Raw genomic sequence first — 21,718 nt, 5'->3', positions numbered from 1 at the left:
CACTGCTTCACTACTCGGTATAGGGCTGCACATAGTCGTTGTAACTAAGACTAGAAATCTAAACCATTAATGCCTATTTTAATTTCAATATCCGTTCTTACTAAGAAAATACAAACCCAAAGTAAGCAAAACTGCCATCACAAACTATAAAGACCAGTCACTTATGTGCCTTATAAGACCCCTACATATTATGTAACTACTGTTTAAATCAGGAGCAGGGCCAGGAGCTACAGGGAGAGCAGCAGCATCTGCTGCCACCACATGGTGGAAGAAGCTGGAATGCAGTGATAAGGTGGTTTGCAGAGACAGGGGTTGCTGCCTGAAACAATCAGAGGCCCTGGTGCTGCCATTCCATAGGGAGGGGAGGGTGTCTCCCAACTACAGCAGGTCCCGTTGCCCAGGCTCAGCACTTCACTGGCAGATCCCAGACTCTGACATTCCACTCTGGAGAAGCCCCTTTATCCCAGTGGGAAGTAAGAGGGGGACTGCTTGGCGCCCTGGTCAGCTGTGTGGCAGAGATCAGTTGAAGTCTACTTGTGTTCTGTCACTACTACTTTCACCTCCAGCAACAAGTGGTGGGAGAGAGAGAGGAAGGGGGATCAGAGGCCAGAGGGATGTCAGAGGAGCTGGGCAAGCTGGGGGCAGAGGGACTGGGGAAGGGGGGGAGGCAGGAGAAAAGAGGGCAAAGAATGAGAGCGGTCACTACTGGGGACTCAATGGATGAGGCTGGCAAAACATAGCCCTGACCTTTCTAGGCGCTGTGTGCTGGGGCAAGGATGCCAGCACAGGGGCTGGCTAAGGGATACCCTGGCACCTCAGGCTGCACTGCCTCCAGGACCATCCACATTGCCCCTGCCAGCCTTTGGAAGCAGGCTGCCCTCCCCATGGAACCCCATCACCACACTTTGGCTGAGCCCCCCAGCATTGCAACAAGCCTGGACAGAGCCGCCCACAAATGCGAAGGCAGCATTATACGGGCTGGAGTTAGCTCCAAAGTAGCCCAAGTGAGCGCCAATGGCCACAGCCTGCGATCCCCTGCCCTGCCAAAGCACACTGCTCACTGACAGTGTGTGACTGCCGATGTACTGGTGCGGTCGGCTCTGCTGCTGAGTGAAGCGAGGAGCAGGCAGGCTGCACTACGGACTGAGCATTGAGATAGTGAATCCTTCTGAAATGAGCAGAGCACTTTGGTCATTGCCCATCTACCATAAGTTGGGACCCACCCAAATTTTCACTCCGAGCTACACCACTCTATCACAGACCATTACATTTCATCAGGTTATCCATGTATTGAGCCCAATAATTGTGTTTGACTAAAGCACATCTTCCATAAAAGGCATCATCCAGTCTTGATTTGAAGATCTCAAAAGGTGGGGAATCCACCATTCCCCTTGGTAGTTTGTTCTAATGGTTAATCGCCATTGCTGGTAAGAGTGTTGCCTAATTTCTAATTTGAATTTGTCTGGCTTTAGCTTCCAGCCAGTGGTTTTTGTTAAGTCTCTCTCTGCTAAATTAAAGAGCCCTTTAGTGTCCAGTATTTTCTCCCTGTGAAGGTACTTAGACACTGTACATATGCACTCAGTCTTCTTTAAGTCTCTCATGGTAAGGCATTTTCTCCAGCGCTCAAATCATTTTTGTGGCTCTTTTCTGCACCCCTTTTTCCAACACCTTTTTAAAATGTGGACATTAGAACTGTATGCAGTATTCCACTCTTGGTTTCACCTGTGCCCTATAGAGGAGTAAAATCACCTCCCTTCTCCTACTCACTAGTCCTGTGTTTATACATCCAAGGACTGCACGAGTCCTTTTTGCCACAACGTTGCACTGGGAGCTCATGTTGAGTTGCTTGTCCACAATGACCCCTCAGTTCTTTGCAGAGTCACTGCATTCCTGGGTACAGTCCCCTACTTTGTGTAAATATGACCTGCCTTCCTTGTTTTTACATGTATACATTTGTATTTGGCAGCACTACATGTGTAGTGTATGTTTAAAAAAAAAGTTTTTTGAACTTTTATAGGGCCTTACAATCAAATATTTCTAAGTGGTGGTGGTATTGGTTATTGTTTTATCGCTTTTTTCATGGAAAATTGACTGATAAATGTAACACTTTTCTGAAGATATTTTTGCCACCTCTGTTATGTACATGTATTCTCAGATTGCTGTCTGGAATGTGCTGAGAGCTTTCAGCTCTTATTGAATAAAGCCATACGAGGTCAGGTCCCTTAATTGTTTTTTACTGCAATTGCATTGGATTAAAACATGTTTCCCCTGTATTTCCAAAGAAAATTTCTCATGCTCACATACTAAGAACATGTTTTTCTGACACATGTAAAGATATGCCAGAAGCTGCTGTTAATAATCTAGGCTCTGTTCCTGCAGTGAACTCCACATAAGCAGACCCATCCATTTGTGCAGAACTCCAATGAATTCAGCAGGGCTCCATGGAAGATAGAAATCTGCCCCTTAAATTAAAATCCCTGTTCAATACCGGTGTTGAATATATTCCTTAACTATACGTTGTTTTTCCTTTAAAAAATTTTTTTTTCTCTTTAAGGACTTTCCTCTATGTATGTAAAGTAACATTTTTCTACAATAGCAGCTGCAATATGAAATAGGGTCCAATGTAATATTTCCAAAAATGCATATACTTTAAGGTAACAAAGATTTAAATGCCTGTAATTTTGTTACAACTGAAAATATTAAGGATCGATTGATTGAGTCTTGTGGTTACTGGCAGAAGTACTGAATGTTTTGTGTGGCTGGAATAACACATAAGAACACAAAATGCTTATTCAAGAGGAGCTGAACGAGGAGAAGGAGTTCTTTGTACTTTATCATAAATGTCACTTAGTATGAGTCACTTAATGTGAGGGATTGCTAACCAAACTTAAGCAGGACGAAGCTTCAACTGTGCATGCAGAGCCCTTTTTGAACTCTAAAAACAATCAACTAAATCAGCCTGGGCAGCTACTTAAGACACTTGGTGTATATCCCAAATATTACAAATTTCAGGGTAACAGAAAAAACATTTGCAATGAGGCATGTGAAATGTAGCAGAATCAAGACCTTGCTATGATGTAGGTCAAGCTTTTAATACGAGTTGCATCATGCTACTCATCACCTGGTCCAGAGCTAGTAGAGCATTTGGTCCTGTCACCAGGACACACAATGGGTGTTGCTGCATATAGCAGGGTGGACACCTGCTCCTGCCTGGAAGGGCCTGAGGTAGCTCAGGGAGAAGGCAGCTTGAAGGCTGAGCTGATTGGGGGAAGTGGCTGCAGCTGGGGCCATGCCCCAAACAGACTCAGCTGGCCCTATAAAGGCAGGGAGCCAGGAGCTCACACACAGTCTCTCTCTGCAGGGAGCTAGACACAGGGTACCTGAGTGGAGCAGGGCTGGGGAAAGGCAGAGGAGCTGGGGAGCTCCTGCCTGGAAAGTCCCAGGCTGCGGCCTAGGAGAAGGCCAAGTGGGTACTGGGGGTTGCAGAGGGCAGCCCAGGGCTAGGCCAAGGCAGCAGGTCCAAACCCAACCTTGCAGATGATGAGTGGCCTATACTGCAGTCTACCCCAGGGAGCGGGGGCTAGTTGGTGACTGGCAGTGGCCTTATCCTGAGGCGAGGTAGGGATAGTGGGTGGGGGTTCCCTGGGGAAGGGAAACCCAGAGAAAGGGGTTCTGTCAGGGGGCAGCCCCCCAAATAAGGGCACCGGGGTCCTGGGAGGGACACGGGGCCAGAAGCGGTAAGGCGGATCACCGGCCTGCAGAGGGTGCTCCGGAGGCTGGATTGAGCTGATTCTCCGAGACGGCCAGCAGGAGGCGCCGCAGGGGTGAGTCCGCACCCTTACACTGCATCTTTGGACCACAGACAGTAGATCCTGGCTCAGATGGAGTTGGAGGCTCAGCTTGCGTCACCCTGATATTGTGTAACAGACCATTACAGAGGAATGTGGTACACTTTGGTTCAAAGGCCTGTCTCTGCCAATGACTGGCAAGTGGCAATTATTGGTGTAAAGATTGGCTGATTGAGTTCATAAGACCTAGAACCATTAAAAAGACCACTTGCATACAAAGGTGTTTTTTCATTTTTATTACAGCTGTTGAACTCTTCAATTTCTGAAGCAGTCACAGTCCACTTGCGAGTAACCATTTTTGTTGTTTAAAAAAAAAAAAGCCCACAAAATTATGTAGCATTCTTTTAAATAAGAGAGAGTAAATTTAATTATAAGCTTAGATTCTTAATATTTGTTTCAGTTCATTCCAGCTACTTGTCTTAATCCAATTTGAACAAATGTACATCATTAAGATTTAAGAACTCATTCTTTCTTCATTAGAATGCTGTGGCTTGAGTGCTGATTGGTCTTTCAATTCTTACTAAGTAACAGGAAGCAGCAGTGACTTTTGGAAAACGTAAAATTACTTTGGTTTCCAGTTACATACCACAAGTGCCCCTTCTTTTGATTTCCCCATTTTTGTGTGTTTGTTTTAATATAGTTCCTGGTACCCACATGTAAATTTTTGTCTCTGTTTCCATCGTTCCTCAAATATATTATTGTCTTTTGTTTTTCTTGAAAAAGTACTTCTTAACAAAAGTACTTTAGCTGTAATGCTATTTTCTTAAAAACAGGCACCGCAGCTAACACATTTATTTATTTATTAAATTATCTAGAGAGGTGGGCACTGCTGGATACAGTACTGCTAGTAAGTTTGGACAGTTTACCTCCACTCAAAAGTAAATTCTGAATTACTGGTAGAAATAAAGCTTGCTCCCTGATGCTTTATATAAAAATACAAATGCAAAATTCAGTTCAGATTAGTCCATAACTCTGATTTCCAAATAGTGTCCATTTTCATTAGTGAAGTAATTTTGTTTCCATACTATAGCCTTCAAAAAAAAAAGTCAAATATTGACCCTTTGCTCAAATTGTAGTAGTTCTGCTACAACTGGTGCTAACCCTTGCAGCTAAAAACGTAGAGCAGTTTCACAGTGGTGTCAGAATACCTCCTCCCCCCTGACTTTTTTAATTGAACTGCTGCTTTCTTTCTCCAACTCAGAAGCTGTTCAAGAGTTCAGTTTTAAAACGGTTTGCCATTCCAGCATTTCTTCTTGTTCTTGGGTGCTCTGTAGTGTGTCAAGTGTGTATGGCTTTGGTACTGTGATTTCACTTTGAAACTCCTTTTGTTTTTCTGTCTGGGAAACTGAAGAGTATAAAATCATGCAATGCTAATGCTGTTTGCTCTGTCTCTCTATCTTAGTTGACTAGTTGGTGCAGCACCCAAATTCATCAACTCAAACCCTAGAGTACTATGGCTATGCCTACACTACAGCTGATGTCAGCAAAACATATGTCACTCGGGTGTGAATATTCCATCTCCCCAGAGTGACAAGTTACACCAACATAAGCATTTGTGTGCACAGTGCTATGTCAGCGGGAGACATAGCTTATACCGCTCAAGAAGGTGTGTGGGTTTTTTTTTTTTTATTTAAATACCAACAGAAGAAAACTCTCCCATAGGCATAGAGCATCTTCGCCAGATGTGCTGCAGCAGCATTGCTGTACAGAAGCACCCCGACTTCCGGAAGTGTTCCGTTCCGGAATGCCTTGCGTAAGTTGGGAATGTATTTCCGACAATTACACCCCAAAAAAAAAGCTTATGGAACCTTCTTGGTAAGTTTTGGATTTCCGTAAGTCAGGTTTGCATAACCGGGGGAGCGTCTGTATCAGTACAGCTACGCCGCCGCAGTGCTATATGTATAGACCTACCCTAAGTCTCTCCATCCCCGTGCCCGGGGGAAATCCCAAAAACTGGGCCTTCAGTCTAGCAACAGAGTCATTTTGAAGGAAGAATATCTGGCACGTTTTTGAATCTTGCTATATTCATGATCACTTTAAGTTAGCCTGGTCAGGAGTATCTCTAGATGATGATATTCTAGTAATACCCGGAAGTTAACATTGCTGAGGCAGGGTTTCTATTCTAAACCCTGTTTTCAGTTACTCAGGGTTTCTATTCTCAGAAACATCAGGGTTTCTGTTCTAAACCCTGTTTTCAGTTACTCATAAATGTTCAATAAACGTGGCCATTTAGGCAGGGCCGGTGCTTCCACTAGGCGACCCTAGGCGGTTGCCTAGGGTGGCAGGATTTGGGGGGCGGCATTTTGCAGCCCTTGGTGGAAATTCGGAGGCGGGGGGTCCTTCTGCTCCGGGTCTTCGGTGGAAATTTGGGGGCGGGTCCTTCGCTCGCTCTGGGACCCGCCGCCGAAGTGCCCTGAAGATTTGGAGCAGAAGGACCGCCGCTGCCGAATGCTCAGAGGAGGAGCACTGCCGCCTAGGGCGACAAAAACCCTGGCGCCGCTCCTGCATTTAGGATGAAATTTTCTAGCCCTGGTCTCTACATTAGACATTTATTTTCTGTTTTGGGGAGGAAGTGTTAAACACTTAAGCTTGTATTTTAGTATGAGTAACGTTTCAGAAAATTATAGTTTCTGCATTATAAGTAATTAGTGCAACCTTTCAGTGAACAATTGTCTGAAATGGCTGAGAATATAGAAAGTTAAATTTTAACTGAGATTCCCTTAATTGAAGAGAAGTGCCTTTGATTGTTCTGTTCAAAACTGATTGAGATTTAGCTGATTTAAGAGGCTTTGAAAGCTGCACTTTGTGCACAAAATGTAAATTATCACTTAATCAGCAATGTGTTTGAACCATCACACACCAATGTTGGGAAGGGAAGTAGTCTGTGCTGTGCATGTGTGTGCTGCTGAGGTGACTGTGTACTGAATGCACACATCTACTAAGATGCAGAGTAAAGTGTGTGTTGAATGAACCAGGCTTTAGTGCATAATAAAGAGTGAGTATAACAGCCCTAATTCATTCACTGGTCACTTGCTTGGACAGTTCAGTTGCAGGAGCACTTGGATGCATACCTGGAGCGGTGTAGGGTATTCTAATATTATATAGCTAATAGATCCAGATTTATGGATTTTTTTTTCTTAAGACAACTTCTTCCTTAGGAAATGCCGTTAAAAACTATATTAAGAGAAAAGTTAAGACTGCATGGTAAAACCCTTAAGTCAGGAAATGTCAAAGTTGAATGCACAAGCTTAAAACTATAGCTTTTATATATAGTCATTATACACATTGTGAGACATTTTCTATCACCTTGCAAGGTCAATCTTGTAGAGTGCACACTGATTGAAGGGCCACAAGGTGCTACAGTCCCTCTTATCATTTTTTTTCTCCCCTCCCCCCTTGAACTCAACCTATTAATGACAGTAACCATCACTTAATGGAAGGCTCAGCACAACTACTATGTGCTCTTTGGCCTTTCGGTATTCTGGGACATTTTTGAAAAACATTGTGTGGAATAAGTGTGAAGGGGGTTCCACTCACTACATGTGCCTCCTTGTGGCTGGGTCTGGGAATTAGCCTTTGCCCCATCTAGCACCCCCTTCCTTTGGTTGCTCAAGCTGTGGCCCCTCTGGCTGTGACCAAGGGTACTCCCTCTTTGTGACTCAGTCCTCTGGCCAGGTCAATATACAGTCTCCCCCCACTTCTGGGGTAATTAAGTCCTCTTGGACACGCTGTCCATATGCTGTCTCAGGTAGTCTTCTGTTCCAATTCCAGGTCCTGTGCCACTTTCCCAGTGGCTAGAAGGGGATCCCAGGTCCACCTATTAGTCTGGTTCAAGCCCAGGGACCCTATGTCTAGCAACCTAGGTCTGCTTAGTCTCAGTCCCAGTTGTTGTTTCCCTCGACTCTTACTCCACCTCTATCTCCTTGCCTATCTCTGGGTTTACCTTCAGAGATTCAACTGCTCCCCAGGGCTACTTCACTCCTCTAGGCCTCTTGTAAGAGCAGAACCCCAAGACTTACTCTACCCCTGTGACTCCTCCTTGTCCCTGGCCAATTCCCCCTTCTTTTAGGAAATGACTGGAGATCTCTTCCCTGCAACCCCTTCGTGCTCTTGCTTCCCGACTTTATACTCCTCTCCCAGTTGGGCTGATCTGCCATTAGGCCTTATCAATCCCTGGTTCTGCTCCAGCTACAGCATATAAAGTTAATTGGCTCCTTGTGGCCCACATTAACCCTTCTGTGGGGTGAACACCCTATCAGAGCAGTATAGAGCATTCTTTCAGATTATTGTAACCTTGGTTTCCCAGTGCTATCATAAATGTGCTTCAAATAAGTCAAAAAATTATAACTTTAAACTATAAAGTTATAAAGACTCAAGTTATATTAGACTTTTAAGGATATTTTGTTGATTAAAGGGACACTGTTAACCTGAAATCTAGTCAGTTTCATAAAATGGATTAAAAGTTGTCAGGTGTCACTTCTGAACTACCTACCATTTTTGTGTAGTTTTTACATCCACCTTGGGTTTTATTTTTAATTTCTTCCTCTCCTCTTCTACTGTCTGACCCACGCAAACAGGAAAAAAGAATGGACTATGGCAAGGAAGCAATGAAACTGGTTATACATAGAGTGATGTCAGATGCACAAAGCAAGCAGACTAGAGAAATATATTCTTCTCTAATCTTTCATTTATAATTGCCTTAGACATAACAGTAGAAGGGAAATATATATAGCCCAAGGTCCAGTGTGCTTCAACAGCAGCCCTGGGAACTACAAGTTGTGGGCTACAAACTTTGGCATCTTGGGAGAACTTCCTGGTTCCTGCCAGGATGTACCTCTGCCCTCCACTGCAGGAGGTCTCAGCACTGGCTGAGCTGGGAGCACATCGCAGGCAAGCAGAGAGGAGGCTGCTGGATTGTAATCCTGTTCTATGTTCTTTACAGGTAGGACCAAAAAGGTCTTAAAGAGCACCCCGAGAGGAGTTTAAATGACACACAGGGGAACATGGGCTTGTTTGTTTTGGGGTTTAGTTATTGTGGGAGTTAGAACATATTTGTAAGGTGGGTTGTGTTGTACAATGTACTCTCTGCTCTCCCAGGAGGAGGTCTCAGCACTGACTGAGCTGGGAGCACGTTGCTGTTGGACTTTAATCCTGTTCTATGTTCTTTACAGAATAAAGCCTTGTTCCTGGTGGCTGGTCTGAGGTGAACACCCACTGACACACACCACAGAGCACATAAAAGAGCCTCAGGCCCAGATTCCCAAAGTTGTGTAAAATGTCAAATAGCAGGCTTCCCCTATCTTGAACAACCTTATACTGGGCCAGTGAACAGGAAAGGGGGTTACATATATATTTAGATGGAAGTGTGATTTGTTGTTAAGTTGATCTTGTCCCCGTCAAATGAGTCTCAGATAAGCAGTCAGTTCACAGGTTTGCAGCACTTACACAAGTTCTATGGACAGCTGGCTAGTCACATAGTACTGGCTCCCTTCTGTCTTGCCATCTACTAAAATGCATGAAGACAACTAAAAACACACAAGCTCATATTCTACTTAAGCATTGGCTTGCCACAGAGATGTTATGAAGTCACAAATGGGAGGGGGTAGTAGTGTCAAGAAGACAATAGTAGTTCATTTGATTTAATATTTGCTAAACTATTATGATTTCCTCAGCACTATACAAGGCACAGATGAAATCCTGTTCTGTGCCTAAGGCAGATACAGTCGAAGGGCTTGTCTACATTGTGCATTAGTATACACTAAGTGGGGTGTACATTCTAGTGCTCACTAGCATGTTGCACACCAACTGATCCACGTGGACCCTGCTGGCACACCCTGTAGCGGCAGTCAAAAAAGCAAACAGAATGTTGGGAATCATTAGGAAAGGGATAGATAATAAGACAGAAAATATCATTGCCTCTATTATAAATCCATGGTATGCCCACATCTTGAATACTGCATGCCGATCTGGTTGCCCATCTCAAAAAAAGTTTATATTGGAAAAGGTATAGAAAAGAGCAACAAAAATCATTACGGGTATGGAACAGCTTCCATATGAGGAGCGATTAAAAAAATTGGGACTTTTCAGCTTGGAAGAGAGTTGACTAAGGGGGAATATGATAGAGGTGTATAAAATCATGACTGGTGTGGAGAAAGTAAATAAGGAATTGTTAATACTCCTTCTCATAACACAAGAACTAGGGGTCACCAAATGAAATTAATGGGCAGCAGGTTTAAAACAAACAAAAAGAAGTATTTCTTCACACAACGCACAGTCAGCCTGTGGAACTCCTTGCCAGAGGATGTTGTGAAGGCCGAGACTGTAACAGAGTTAAAAAAAGAACTAGGTAAGTTCATGGAGGACAGCCAGGATGGGGTGGTGTCCCTAGCCTCTGTTTGCCAGATGCTGGGAATGGGCGACAGAGGATGGATCACTTAATGATTACCTGTTCTGTTTATTCCCTCTGGTGCACCTGGCATTTGCCACTGTCTGAAGACAGGATATTGGGCTACATGGACCATTGGTCTGATCCAGTAGGGCCATTCTTATGAAAGGTCTGTGGTGCATGTTATAATGTAGTCCCATTTCAAACTGTACTACATCACTGCGCACTTTGGACCTTTTAGTGCTCACCAACTGGGTCCACATGGTCCAATGAGTGTGCAACATGCTAGTGTGCACTAGAACTTACATCCCAGCTGGTACACCCTGCTTTACCATGAAGACAAGTGCTAAGAGGGAGGGTGACTTCCAGTGCTTTTTAATGTGATCTGCTGGCTGTTTGGTAGACTAGGCAATTTACAGAGGAATCACTATTTTACAATGATATTTTCCAAAGTTGTAACTCCAGAAAATGGTATTTCTGGCACTGATAACAGCTCCAGAAATTTTAATTAATGAGTGTAGTGTTGCCAACTCTTACAATTTTATTGTAAGCCTTGCACTATTTGATGTGATTTTGATTTTTCTTAAAGCCCCAACTTATGAAGCCTTGTGTTTGGGGTGAGAACCTCCGCTTTCAGTTAAAAAAAAAAAAAAAATTCCCAAGCCCTTATGATTGCAGAGAAAAGCCTGCAAATGTGATCCAAGTGTAGCCTAAATGCTCAAAACCTACAAAGAAATTTAAAAAAAACCATACTCCTGATGTTGGTGAGCTTGACTTGTGATTTTGAATATGTGTTTGATCGGCAGTACTGTGGGGGAGAAATGCTAGTCTGAGGATTGTGTTAAATAAATTACTGATTACAGCTCCTCTTCTTTGGGAAGGTCCTCATGAGCCTGCTCACCTCTGGTATTTTGGATAGAAAACAGGTTTACTTTGCCAGAAATGGATATTGATACTCGACATTGCCATACCCTCCTATTTCTGTAACTCAGACTTCCCCTTCAGAAGATTCATTTTGATATAATTTAGTTTTTAGAAAAATTGAAGCACTTACCTGTTGTGATCGTCATTTGAATTAACAGTGTCTTTGTGCAGTCCTCTTGTGAAGCCCTACTCCATGTCTGGTAACGTGAAATAGCTCAGTGGCCCCATGATAGTGCTACAATTTAATTAAATGTGCAATGTTTCTGGACAATTGTGCTATTAGCGTTATTGATTCTTGGTCACACAAAGCTATAAAAAAAGAGGTTGTCATCTCTTTTTAAGGGGAGTTGTGTGCCAATGTAGATTGGTAATGTGTGACTGTCAGAATATAACTACATTACAATATAACTAACTTTAGCTTTAAATGTATTAGTTTATGTACAGGAACTTTTTAAATTAAAAGATTAAGATGTAGCAAAAGTTCTTGTATGGTTGTGAGGTTGGCAAATTTGTTTCCCTCAAGGAAGGCAGTTTGCCTGAAGAGATGAGTAAACCTGATTCTTTCTGTGTATATTTTAGCTACTGGGCTGGCATACAAAAACTGCCTGAAATGCAATGGCTAATTTCCCCCGAGTATTTAACCTCACCTAGAAACAAATGCAATTAAAGTATATAACACCTGAGAGAACCTCTCTACCTTATTGGTAAAGGAGCTATCCTCCATTTAAAAACCAAACAAATCAACCACCCTTGTTGCATTTGTAATTCTTTCGTTCCTGTTGTAATTTATATGTGATCTGCTAGCAGATTTCAGCAGAGCTTTCATTCAAATAAATAGGAGAATTTGGAACACATTGGAGACTCCCTTTCCAAAGAAAACTTGCAGCACTTGGCATATCATTCAACCTTCTAAATTAATTTTAAAACTTTATTAGCTACTTTTTTTTCTGAGAACAAGTAGATGTACTATTGATGAGTATAAGTATCATGGATGTTTTATGGCTATTGATGCCCCAAAATCCAATGGTTATTTTGATGAGTATTCATAAGTCATAGCTGTAAACACAACGGTTGAAACTATGCTATAATATGCAATTAAACCTAAAATAACTGGGTAGCACCAGTTACTGCCAGTGATACTATATACCACATTAATCAGTTAGGATTAGAAGTTAAGTATAGAAATAGAGGGGCAGAACCCCAGCTCCATTGACTTCAGAGGACAATTGACACCAGCTGAGGCGCTGCTCCAGGTTGTCGTAAAGGGTAGTTAGAATGATCAGGTGCCTTGCATATTTATAGTACAATCCTAACAGCATGGAGGGAAATGGCAAAACTCCACTCACTCAATCTGAGGAGGGTATGGCTCAGTATTACTATTGGTTGTGTGCTTCTCAATACATGTACTTTATGTATGAATTTTATTTATAAAAAATCAGAGCAAAACAATTCAGGGTGTATGAGTACAGCTGAGGAGTATTGTTCATATGACTGTTTATATTACCAAAAGGTCCTCACACTGAAAACTTAAATAGGAATATAGGCCTGGAAGAGACTTCCTGGGTCGTTGAATCTGCCCCCTGGTATTATAGACAATCCTGTTCAATAATTTAATTTATCAAGCCCCATTTTAAAACTAGTCAGGTTGCTTGCCTCCTGTACTCCTATTTGGAGGCTGTTCCAGAACCTCAGTCTTCTGATGGTTAGAAATCACCTGATTTCCCGTTTACATTTCTCCAGGGCCAATTTATGCCCATTTGTTCTTGTGACAGCATTGTCTTTCAGTTTAAACAGCTCTTCTCCCTCCGTGGTGTTTACCCCCTTGGTGTATTTATCCAGAGCAACCATAGCCCCTCTCAGCCTTTGTTCTGCTAGCCTAACAAGCGAGTCACTTTTAGACTCCTCTCCTACAATAGGCTATCCATTTTTCTGGTGAGTCTAGTAGTTCTCTGCACTTGTCTTAGTTTGAATTAATCTACCTTGAAGAATATTTACTTTGATTTTATTGATGTTTATACTATATAGCATATATATATTTATAATTATATTGAGTTTACTTTGCTGATCTTTGTTGCTGCTGCTAATACCCTGAAGATCTTGTTTCCTGTAAGCTTTAGGATCTATCATGCCAGGCAGCTGTTGCTTACCATGGATGTTTGTATTCTGGAGCTGAACAGTTTAGATAATCGTGTAAACATAGCTTATAATACTTCAGACTCCAAACTTCTGTTAGAAAAAATGCATATCAGTACAAATGCCAAAACAGACTTAATTTTGAAAGAGGTCCACACTCATAAAGTGTTCTAATCAGGGAAGTAAGTAACATCCTGGTTTCTAAATCTGGAAGTTCAGTTTTTTATGTTGTCTCTGCAATTACAAATTATGGCACAGAAGCTGCAAAAACTGGTCTCAGATATCAATCCAACTTGCTCACATGCATAAAGTTAGTCGTGTATAAGCACTTGCAGACTTTACTAACTGGTCTGTGGGCACATACAGAAGAAGATGGTGCAGACTTTACTCAATTCACTGGGAGGTCTTGGAATAAATATCAAGTACACATTGCTGTACACATTTTTATTTCTTTTTTACTAAAATTCACATTTTAAAAACGTTTTGCCGGTTCTGTATTATTTATAAAATGTTCTAATGCTTCATTCTCATGTCTTAATTTAGAAAATTAAGAGGAACTTAAAGATTAGTTTTATTTCCCTCTTGCTAAATGACAATTGCAATTTTCTCTCCTCTGATCAATTCCCCCCCCTCCCCCCCCCGAAACTTTGGGTCCCAGTTCAGAAAAGTATCCTTATTCACAAATTCATGCTAAGCATGTGCTTATGTTCTATCAAACTCAATGGCACTTAAGCACCTGCTTAAGTGCTTTCATGAATCAACATGTCATTTTGTAATTTTTAAATACTAAAACATTCCTCCCTATCCTTAGTTCAGGCAAGTTCCCAGTTGGGCCCACCCTAGAAAAACTCTCTCCCAACAGGCTCTACTCCCATTTTGCTGACTTGAGGCTTTTGTAGCCTGCAATATCCCCTTTTCACTTCAGATATTTTGGCTGAAGGAGGAACACAAGCAACTTTCCTTCTCTCAGTATTGGGTTGGTGAGGTAAACCCGTTCTCCTGAAGATGATTTCTTGAATTGAGAAATACGATTACTTTTCCAGCACACTAAAAACAAAAGATAGGGTAGAGAGCCAGCTGTTCTACCTTCCCCACCACATGAAATTAGGAGTGAGGGGAGATTGTAAACCATTGCCTCAACCCCTGGGAGATAACAAAAGAGAGAGATCCCAGAATCTATTGTGAGGGTGTTCTCTAATAAATTTGTTAGTCTCTAAGGTGCCACAAGTACTCCTGTTCTTTTTGCGGATACAGACTAACACTGCTGCTACTCTGAAATCGGTCTGGAGAGGAAGTTCTGGTTTATGGCTTCATCTGCAAGATCTGGGGGCTTGGGTTGCACTTTGCTTTTGTTTTAATGATGGTCCCAACTTTCTCTACCCCTTTTCTTTAAACCTCTATGTACTGGTGATTCATATTTTAAGTTCTTTGAGGCAGGGGTTGTCTCTTCCTTGATAGCTATAGATATCTCACCATGCAAAGTTAAGGTGCTAAATAAATACTTAATAATAGCCATTAATGAAAATAAGGGGAAAGATTTGTATAAGCCACAGCATATAAAAACAAGGCATTCCACCCAGCTCCGTGAAGCATGATTTTAGCTCTTTCACTTTTTCCAAGTGAATGCTGCTGCAACAAGATTGAGCATTGCAAGCTGGCAGCTGTCATCTCTCAGGTCATGGCCTTTATTTTAAAGATGAAGGTGATTGCAGGACTACCTTGTAGAACTCCATGGGTTGCATTTTGCTTCCATTTTGACCACCCCTGCCTTCCCATGATTTCCCAGATGGGAAATTAGTACATGGAAATAGGAATCCAAAGAACCAGATTTAACTGCAGAAAGTACTTGTACTGAAAAATTCAAGGAGAGAGCCCAAGTAGAATAATAGTTGGCATAGTTGTTCTTCATAGTAGGGAGATTTTCTCTGGCTGAAATGTGTGCATCTTAATACAATACTGTAGTTACCTTCCAGCTTAAAGGGGCCTGATGTACTCTTAGAAGGAGCTGAGGTACTCTTACCATTGATAAGGGCCTTCATACAACTTCTAATCTTCGAGCAGCTTTAAACTTGCATAGAGAACAACTTTTTAAAGCATTTGATTATGAGATCTGAATGTATGTCTGCAAACATCTAATGAGATCTACACATTTCCCCCACCAGGTTTGGAGGAGAACAGCCAGTGTACATCAATATTATTAGGGATCCTGTCAACCGATTTTTATCCAACTATTTTTTCCGTCGATTTGGAGACTGGAGAGGGGAGCAGAATCATATGATCCGCACCCCAAGTATGAGGCAAGAAGAAAGATATCTAGTAAGTTCTTTTAAATTAAAGGCTGTTAACAAAATACTTTTGTTCACCATCCAGATACATAATTACAAAAATTGAAACAGGATGTTTGGAAAGTTAGAGAATGAGTTATCTTTAGTCTACCTTCAGTCATTCCTGCTGTCGGGCTTCATGTTAAGTTGTATGGTCTTGATTTTAATCAGACTGTATAGTGCATATGCTGCCTGGGTCAGGAATATAATTATATATTTGTCACGTTAGAGAGACAAGGTGGGTGAGTTGTTGGTCCAATAAAAGATAAACTTCTGTTGGTGAGAGAAGTTTTTGAGTTTAAACAGAGCTCTTCTGCATACATCAATGGAAGATATCGAATTTGTCAAGCTAACTGTGAGCCAGCTGCCACTGAAGTTAATCTGAGGCTTTCCACTTAATTAACATTGGATTAGGCCCTCTATTTGTCATGCTGGATATTTAAATAGCTTTTGAGACTGAGACCAAGAATGCCAATCATGCAGTTGCACTAGAACAGGGGTTTTCTCTCTCTCTCAAAAAGAAAAAAAAAAATATATGGCCTCAGAGTGTGGCCACCAACTCTCACTGGTGACCACACTGACACTTTTTCCTAAAATACTTAATTAACTTTAGGCAAAACAATTAAAAGTGCACAGATACACATCCAAATCATTGTAATTTATATTTGTAGGGGGTTTTGGCAGACTCAGTAATAAAAATATGGGAAGCAACGGGGATGATGGGGATGGGTGATGAGTCCAAAGCCAGGGCCTGGTGTCTGTTGCCATGTGGCAAGGGCCAGGGCTCAGTGCCTGCGGCCAGAGCCCGGAGCTGGGGACAAGAACTGCGTGGCCAGAGCCAGGGATCAGAGCCTGCTGCCGCACAGCTGGAGCTGTGGGTCAGTGCCTGGGGACCAGTGCCTGCCACCGCGCGGCCGGAGCCCGGAGCTGGGTGTCAGAGCCCAGGCTGCATGGCTTGAGCCAGGAGCCAGCACCTGCTGCTGCGTGACTGGAGCCAGCACTCGCTGCTGTGTGGCCAGAGGTTGGCACCCAGGGCCAGCTCCTGCCACCGCGTGGCCAGAACTCGAGAACAGAGCTGTGGGAACAGAGCTGTGTATGCAGCTGGGGCAGGGTATCCGCGCCAGGGGTGGGGCTGCACTGCTGGAGCTGCGGGTCAGTGCCTGCCACTGCACTGCCAGAACTTGGGACTGGAGCCAGGGGACAGTGCCTGCTGCCACACAGCTGGAACCAGAGGCCGGAGACCAAAGCCCCACAGCTGGAGGCCAGGGCCATGTGGCCAGAGCCGGGGGTTCAGTACCCACTGCCCCACGGTTGGAGCTCGGGGCTGCACTCCCAGGCTCCTGAAGTCCCGCTGCTGGAGCCTGCTGCCGAAACCCTCTCCCCCGAAGATGGGTCAAGAATTCACCTTGCTCCTGCAGCGTTGTGCCCCACCTCTCTCCAGAGGTGGTGCAGGGCACTGCACATCCAGGAGCAACAAGGAGGGAATGGGAGGGTCTGATGCTTTGCCCCCCCTAAAATTTCATGTTCTTCCTGTAGACTCAACCAGCTGCAAGTGGTGTCTTTCAGAGACGACTGATCTGATTCCAATTCTTGTTTTTCTTTGCTCAGCTTTCTTTGGTGACATAAATGCTACTAGTGGTTGATCTTCTGTTTTGTGGAATCTGTGCTAATTTTGTGGTTTTTTTTTTTTTTTTTTTTTTTACCTTGATACTGTGTGTGCTCAGCAACTTGAGAATAGTACAGACTGCCTGAGGTGACCTATTGCACACCCATCTCCAATGTGTAGTATACACATAATTTCCCAGCAAAGACAAATATGGGGTTACATCCTGACCCCATCGCAGTCAGTGGTGAAACCTCCCATTGGCTGCAATGGTGCCAGCTTTCACCCATGATATACCTAATGACACCCAATTTGTTAAGTAAAATATAAAGCAGTATATTAAAGAAAGGGTTATGAAAGCTAGAAATGACGTTTTGTAATTAAATGTTCATTTGAAAATACTCTGCTTACAAGTTTCAGAAATAAGCTTTAGCCTACTCCAGCACCATGTAAGGTTGCTGCTTATTGCCACATGGATCAGTTCCAGTTTCTCAATATTTAATTTTTTCCAGAGCTGTGATTGTCCTCACCAGCTGAAGTACCACAGTGCTTACTTCAAAGTTTAGAGACACTCAAGGAAAAGGATCCCTAGGGCACATTTGTGATAGGACAGCTTGCTGCTTTATTATGTGACCTTATAGAAAATGATACAAAATCAAAATAGATGAGGGTCTAGAGAACTACAAGAAAGAAAAATGGTATAGAATCATAGAACTGTTGCAGGGGGTTGGACAAGAAATCATCAAGTCTAGCCCCTGCACTATGGCAGGACCAAATAAACCTAGACCATCCCTGACAGGTGTTTATCTAACCTGTTCAGAAAAACCTCCAATGATAAGGGTTCCACTTGGAAGCATGTTCCAGAGCTTAACTACCCTAATAGTTAAGTTTTCCCAAATATCCAATGTAGATCTCCCTAGCTGCAGATTAAGCCGATTTACTTCTTTTGTCCTACCTTCAGTGGACATGGAGAACAAGTGATCACAGTTCTCTTTATAGCAACCCTCAACATATTTGACGACTGTTATCAGGTTCCCCCTCAGTCTTCTTTTCTCAAGACTAAACATGCCCAGGTTTTTTAACCTTTCCTCATAGATCAGGTTTTCTGAAGTGTTTTATCATTTTTTTGCTCTCCTCTGGACTCTCTCCAATTTGTCCACATCTTTCCTAAAGTGTGGTACCCACCGTTGGACACAGTACTCCAGCTGAGGCCTACCCAGTGCTGTGTAGAGCAGGACAACTACCTCACGTTTCTTACATCTGGCACTCCTGTTAATACACCCTAGAATGGATGTTGTGAAGGCAAATATTATAACTGGGTTCAAAAAAGATTTAGATAAGTTCATGGAGGATAGCTCCATCAGTGGCTATTAGTCAAGATGGTCAGGGGCACACCCCCATGTTCTGGGTGTCCCTAAACTTCCAGCTGCCAGAAGCTGGGACTTGATGACAGAGGATGGATTACTCGATAAATTACCTTGTTCTTTTCATCCCCCCCCCGAAGCATCTGGCACTGGCCACTGTCGGAAGACAGGACAATTGGTCTGACCCAATATGGCCATTCTTATGTTTGTATGAATGATATTAGTCTTTTTCACAACTGCATCATGTTGACTCGTTCAGTTTGTGATCCACTATAACCCACACATCCTTTTCAGCAGTTCTACCACCTAGCCAGTTATTTCCTGTTTTGTAGTTGTGGATTTGATTTTTTCCTTCCTAAGTGAAGTATTTTGCACTTGACTTTGTTGAATTCAGACCAATTCTTCAATTTGTCAAGGTTGTTTTGAATTCTAATCCTGTCCTCCAAAGTGCGTGCAACCCCTCCCAGCTTGGTGTCATCTGCAGATTTTATAAGCATCCTCTCCACTCCGTTATCCAAGTCAATAATGAAAATGTTGGACCCAGGACTGACCCATGTGGGACCTCACTATATAGCCACTTCTAAAACCACTGATAACTACTCTTACAGTCTTTCAAACAGTTGTGCACCCAATTTATAGTAATTTCATCTAGACTACATTTCCCTCGTTTGCTTATGAAAATGTAATGCGGGACTATGTCAAACGCCTTACTAAAATCAAGTTATAGCTGCACGTCTACTGCTTCCCTCCTATCTATGAGGCCAGTAAGTTTTTTTTTGGAGGGGCAAGGAAGTAGATGAGGTACAAGATGTGTTCTGTACCCTTTTTCATACCACAACTCTGAATTATTTCTGTACAGCACAATTCACAAACATTTGTTTCAATAACCATCCTAGATGAAGTCAGTTTTACCTAAACAAGGCTATGTTTTTGCATATAGCTGAGCTGTGGGGTTTTTGTGTTTTATTGTTTTGGCTCTGTTACTCTTATCATATGACTGCTTGGAGTACTTGCATGAGTTACACTAAGCATTTCAAAATATTATCACATCTACTATATAATTAAAAACTCATTTGAAAGTGTTGAAAGTGTTTCTGCATTTACTAAATGTCTGGGGATATTAAGAGGCCTCTGAGTCATCTTGGGTCATTGTTGACATTCTCGTGCTTGCACTTGGAAGGCAGACTAACAGCTTTTCATTATGTGTGCAACGTGTGTGTGGTTGCGTTCCGTGGTGTGTATAGGACAGAACAGCTGGGAAAGTATATTTATACTAGAGTCATCATGCCTTCCCTTTAGGAAAAAATAGGAGGTTACTGGTACACATTGTACTTTATCCTGCAAGGTGCTGACTGCCCTCTCCTGTCATTTAAGTGAGAGGTATGGTGATTGGCACCTCTATGCTTAAAAATTGGTGAGCATTTTATAAGGCTTCATGCAATTTAACCCATTCTTTAAGACTTATGATTCACCAAATACATAAAGTTTCGGTATATTTACTTCCAACAGGCGCTGTTACAGGATTGGAACTTCATAACCGTGTATAATTCCTTAGTATCCCTCTTGCTTTAAATGTTAATGGCAGAATGGAAAAACATGACCATCTTTGTACTCTGGCAAGTTCTCTCTCTCTCTCTCTCACTCACTCCATACATACTTGCATGGACACAGAAGTTACAGGCACAAGAAAAAAATATTATAGTAGCAGAAGGCCAGTAAAATGTTGGTGTCAGTAGCCCATTGTCTTTTAGAGACATTGTCAGCAACTTTGTAAAAATTATTTGTTTTGTTGTTTTAACTTTCACTGTTCCTAATGCTCTATTAGAAGCCTGGAAACAAAGTTTTCCCCTTTTGGATTCTGTCGTCCTCCTTTTGGCAAACTTTGATTGTCAGATGTCTTTATTCAAAGAGGGTGGTTGTTCATGTCTGAGTAAAGTATAGGCCAGCTGCCAGTGAAAATCATTTTAACAAGTCAGTCGTTCAGAATGTTAAAGATTTTTGAAGATGTGTTGTCTAATCAAATTTCATAGTATGTAACTGCATCTTAACCCTTTCCTTTGTAGTGCAAAGAGGTGTATACTTATATTTTAACTGAGATTATGGGTTTTATGCTTGATCTAGCTGTGAAAAAAATAAGTATACAATTTTTACCCCTGGACATACAGCATTGCAGCCTTTTAGCATACTACTGATCCTTGGGCAGGTTTCTGCCTTCAACCCTCCACATTTACTTCCTAAAGATTTTCTTTGGATGAAAACTAGCCAAATAGTGTGTGTGAGGGAGGCCTTCTTTTTTTTAGGGGAAGTGCAGGGTTTCAGAGGGTCATCTTAGTTTTGGGTAACCCCTCATAAAGCTCTTTAAACGCAAAGCATTGCGTTATAAGTGAGCTGCTCCTCGTGTAGTGGTGGTGTTGGTCATTGTGCTACACATAAACAACTTGGGATGGATTGTGCCAAACCATGTGCTGATGTGCAAAAAGAGGACATGAGTGAGGAGGACAGAAAAAAATTTCCCTGTTCCCCTTCCCTTATGCCCCTGAACAGGGGTCAGGGAGAATACCAGTTCTTGGATGCCACATATATAAGAACAACGGGAGAATCTAGCACAGATCACTATTCTAGCCTGCCAAAAAGGGAGGGGGTGTCTGCTGGTTGGGCAGAAGGGAGTAGAGGGCTGTGGTCCCAAGCTCATCCCTCCCTACCCCCCCCCTTTTTTTGGACCATGTGAAATCTTGTATTCACATACTATATACGGTACAGGTAGCTGCTGCAAGGTGAGCTTCTCCACGCAGCTCAGCCAGTTCCTTGACCTAATCTGCAAAAACCACTGTCTCTGCTGAAGTGATATATACAGTCAGTCATCTAAACAGCTCAGTCCTGGACTTCTCCAAGGTAAACAGTGTTGATGTTTTAGTGTGTCTGACAGTATATTGGGAAATGTCTGAAACCACCAATCCCTCTTCAATTAGGATTTCAAGCACATTCATTTGGGAACTGTCCCACCTTATGTTCCCATCAAATTAGAAGTTCTTTTGGTCCCTTTGGACCAAAATCATTTGCCCAAATGTATTGACTCTGGAAGCATTCAGTCCAGCCTAACTAAATCAACTACGTCATTCACAGCACAGGTAAGGCAG

The 21,718-nt window shown here is 42.5% G+C and overlaps 1 protein-coding gene across 1 annotated transcript in view; it reads left to right on the top strand.

Moving 5' to 3' along the window:
* Nucleotides 1-21,718, top strand: part of UST (uronyl 2-sulfotransferase) — a 276,063-nt gene that overhangs the window by 150,278 nt on the left and 104,067 nt on the right. The window contains exon 5 of the mRNA XM_024200172.2: nt 15,453-15,606. Within this exon, the coding sequence (XP_024055940.1) occupies nt 15,453-15,606 (154 nt within the window). The remainder of the gene's footprint in view (nt 1-15,452; nt 15,607-21,718) is intronic.

The sequence above is a fragment of the Terrapene carolina genome, unplaced genomic scaffold, assembly GCF_002925995.2.
Source record: "Terrapene carolina triunguis isolate 2854851 unplaced genomic scaffold, T_m_triunguis-2.0 Scaffold85, whole genome shotgun sequence".
NCBI lineage: Eukaryota > Metazoa > Chordata > Testudines > Emydidae > Terrapene > Terrapene triunguis.
Note: the sequence above shows the minus strand (reverse complement) of the source record. Positions and strands in the feature narration are given on the sequence as shown.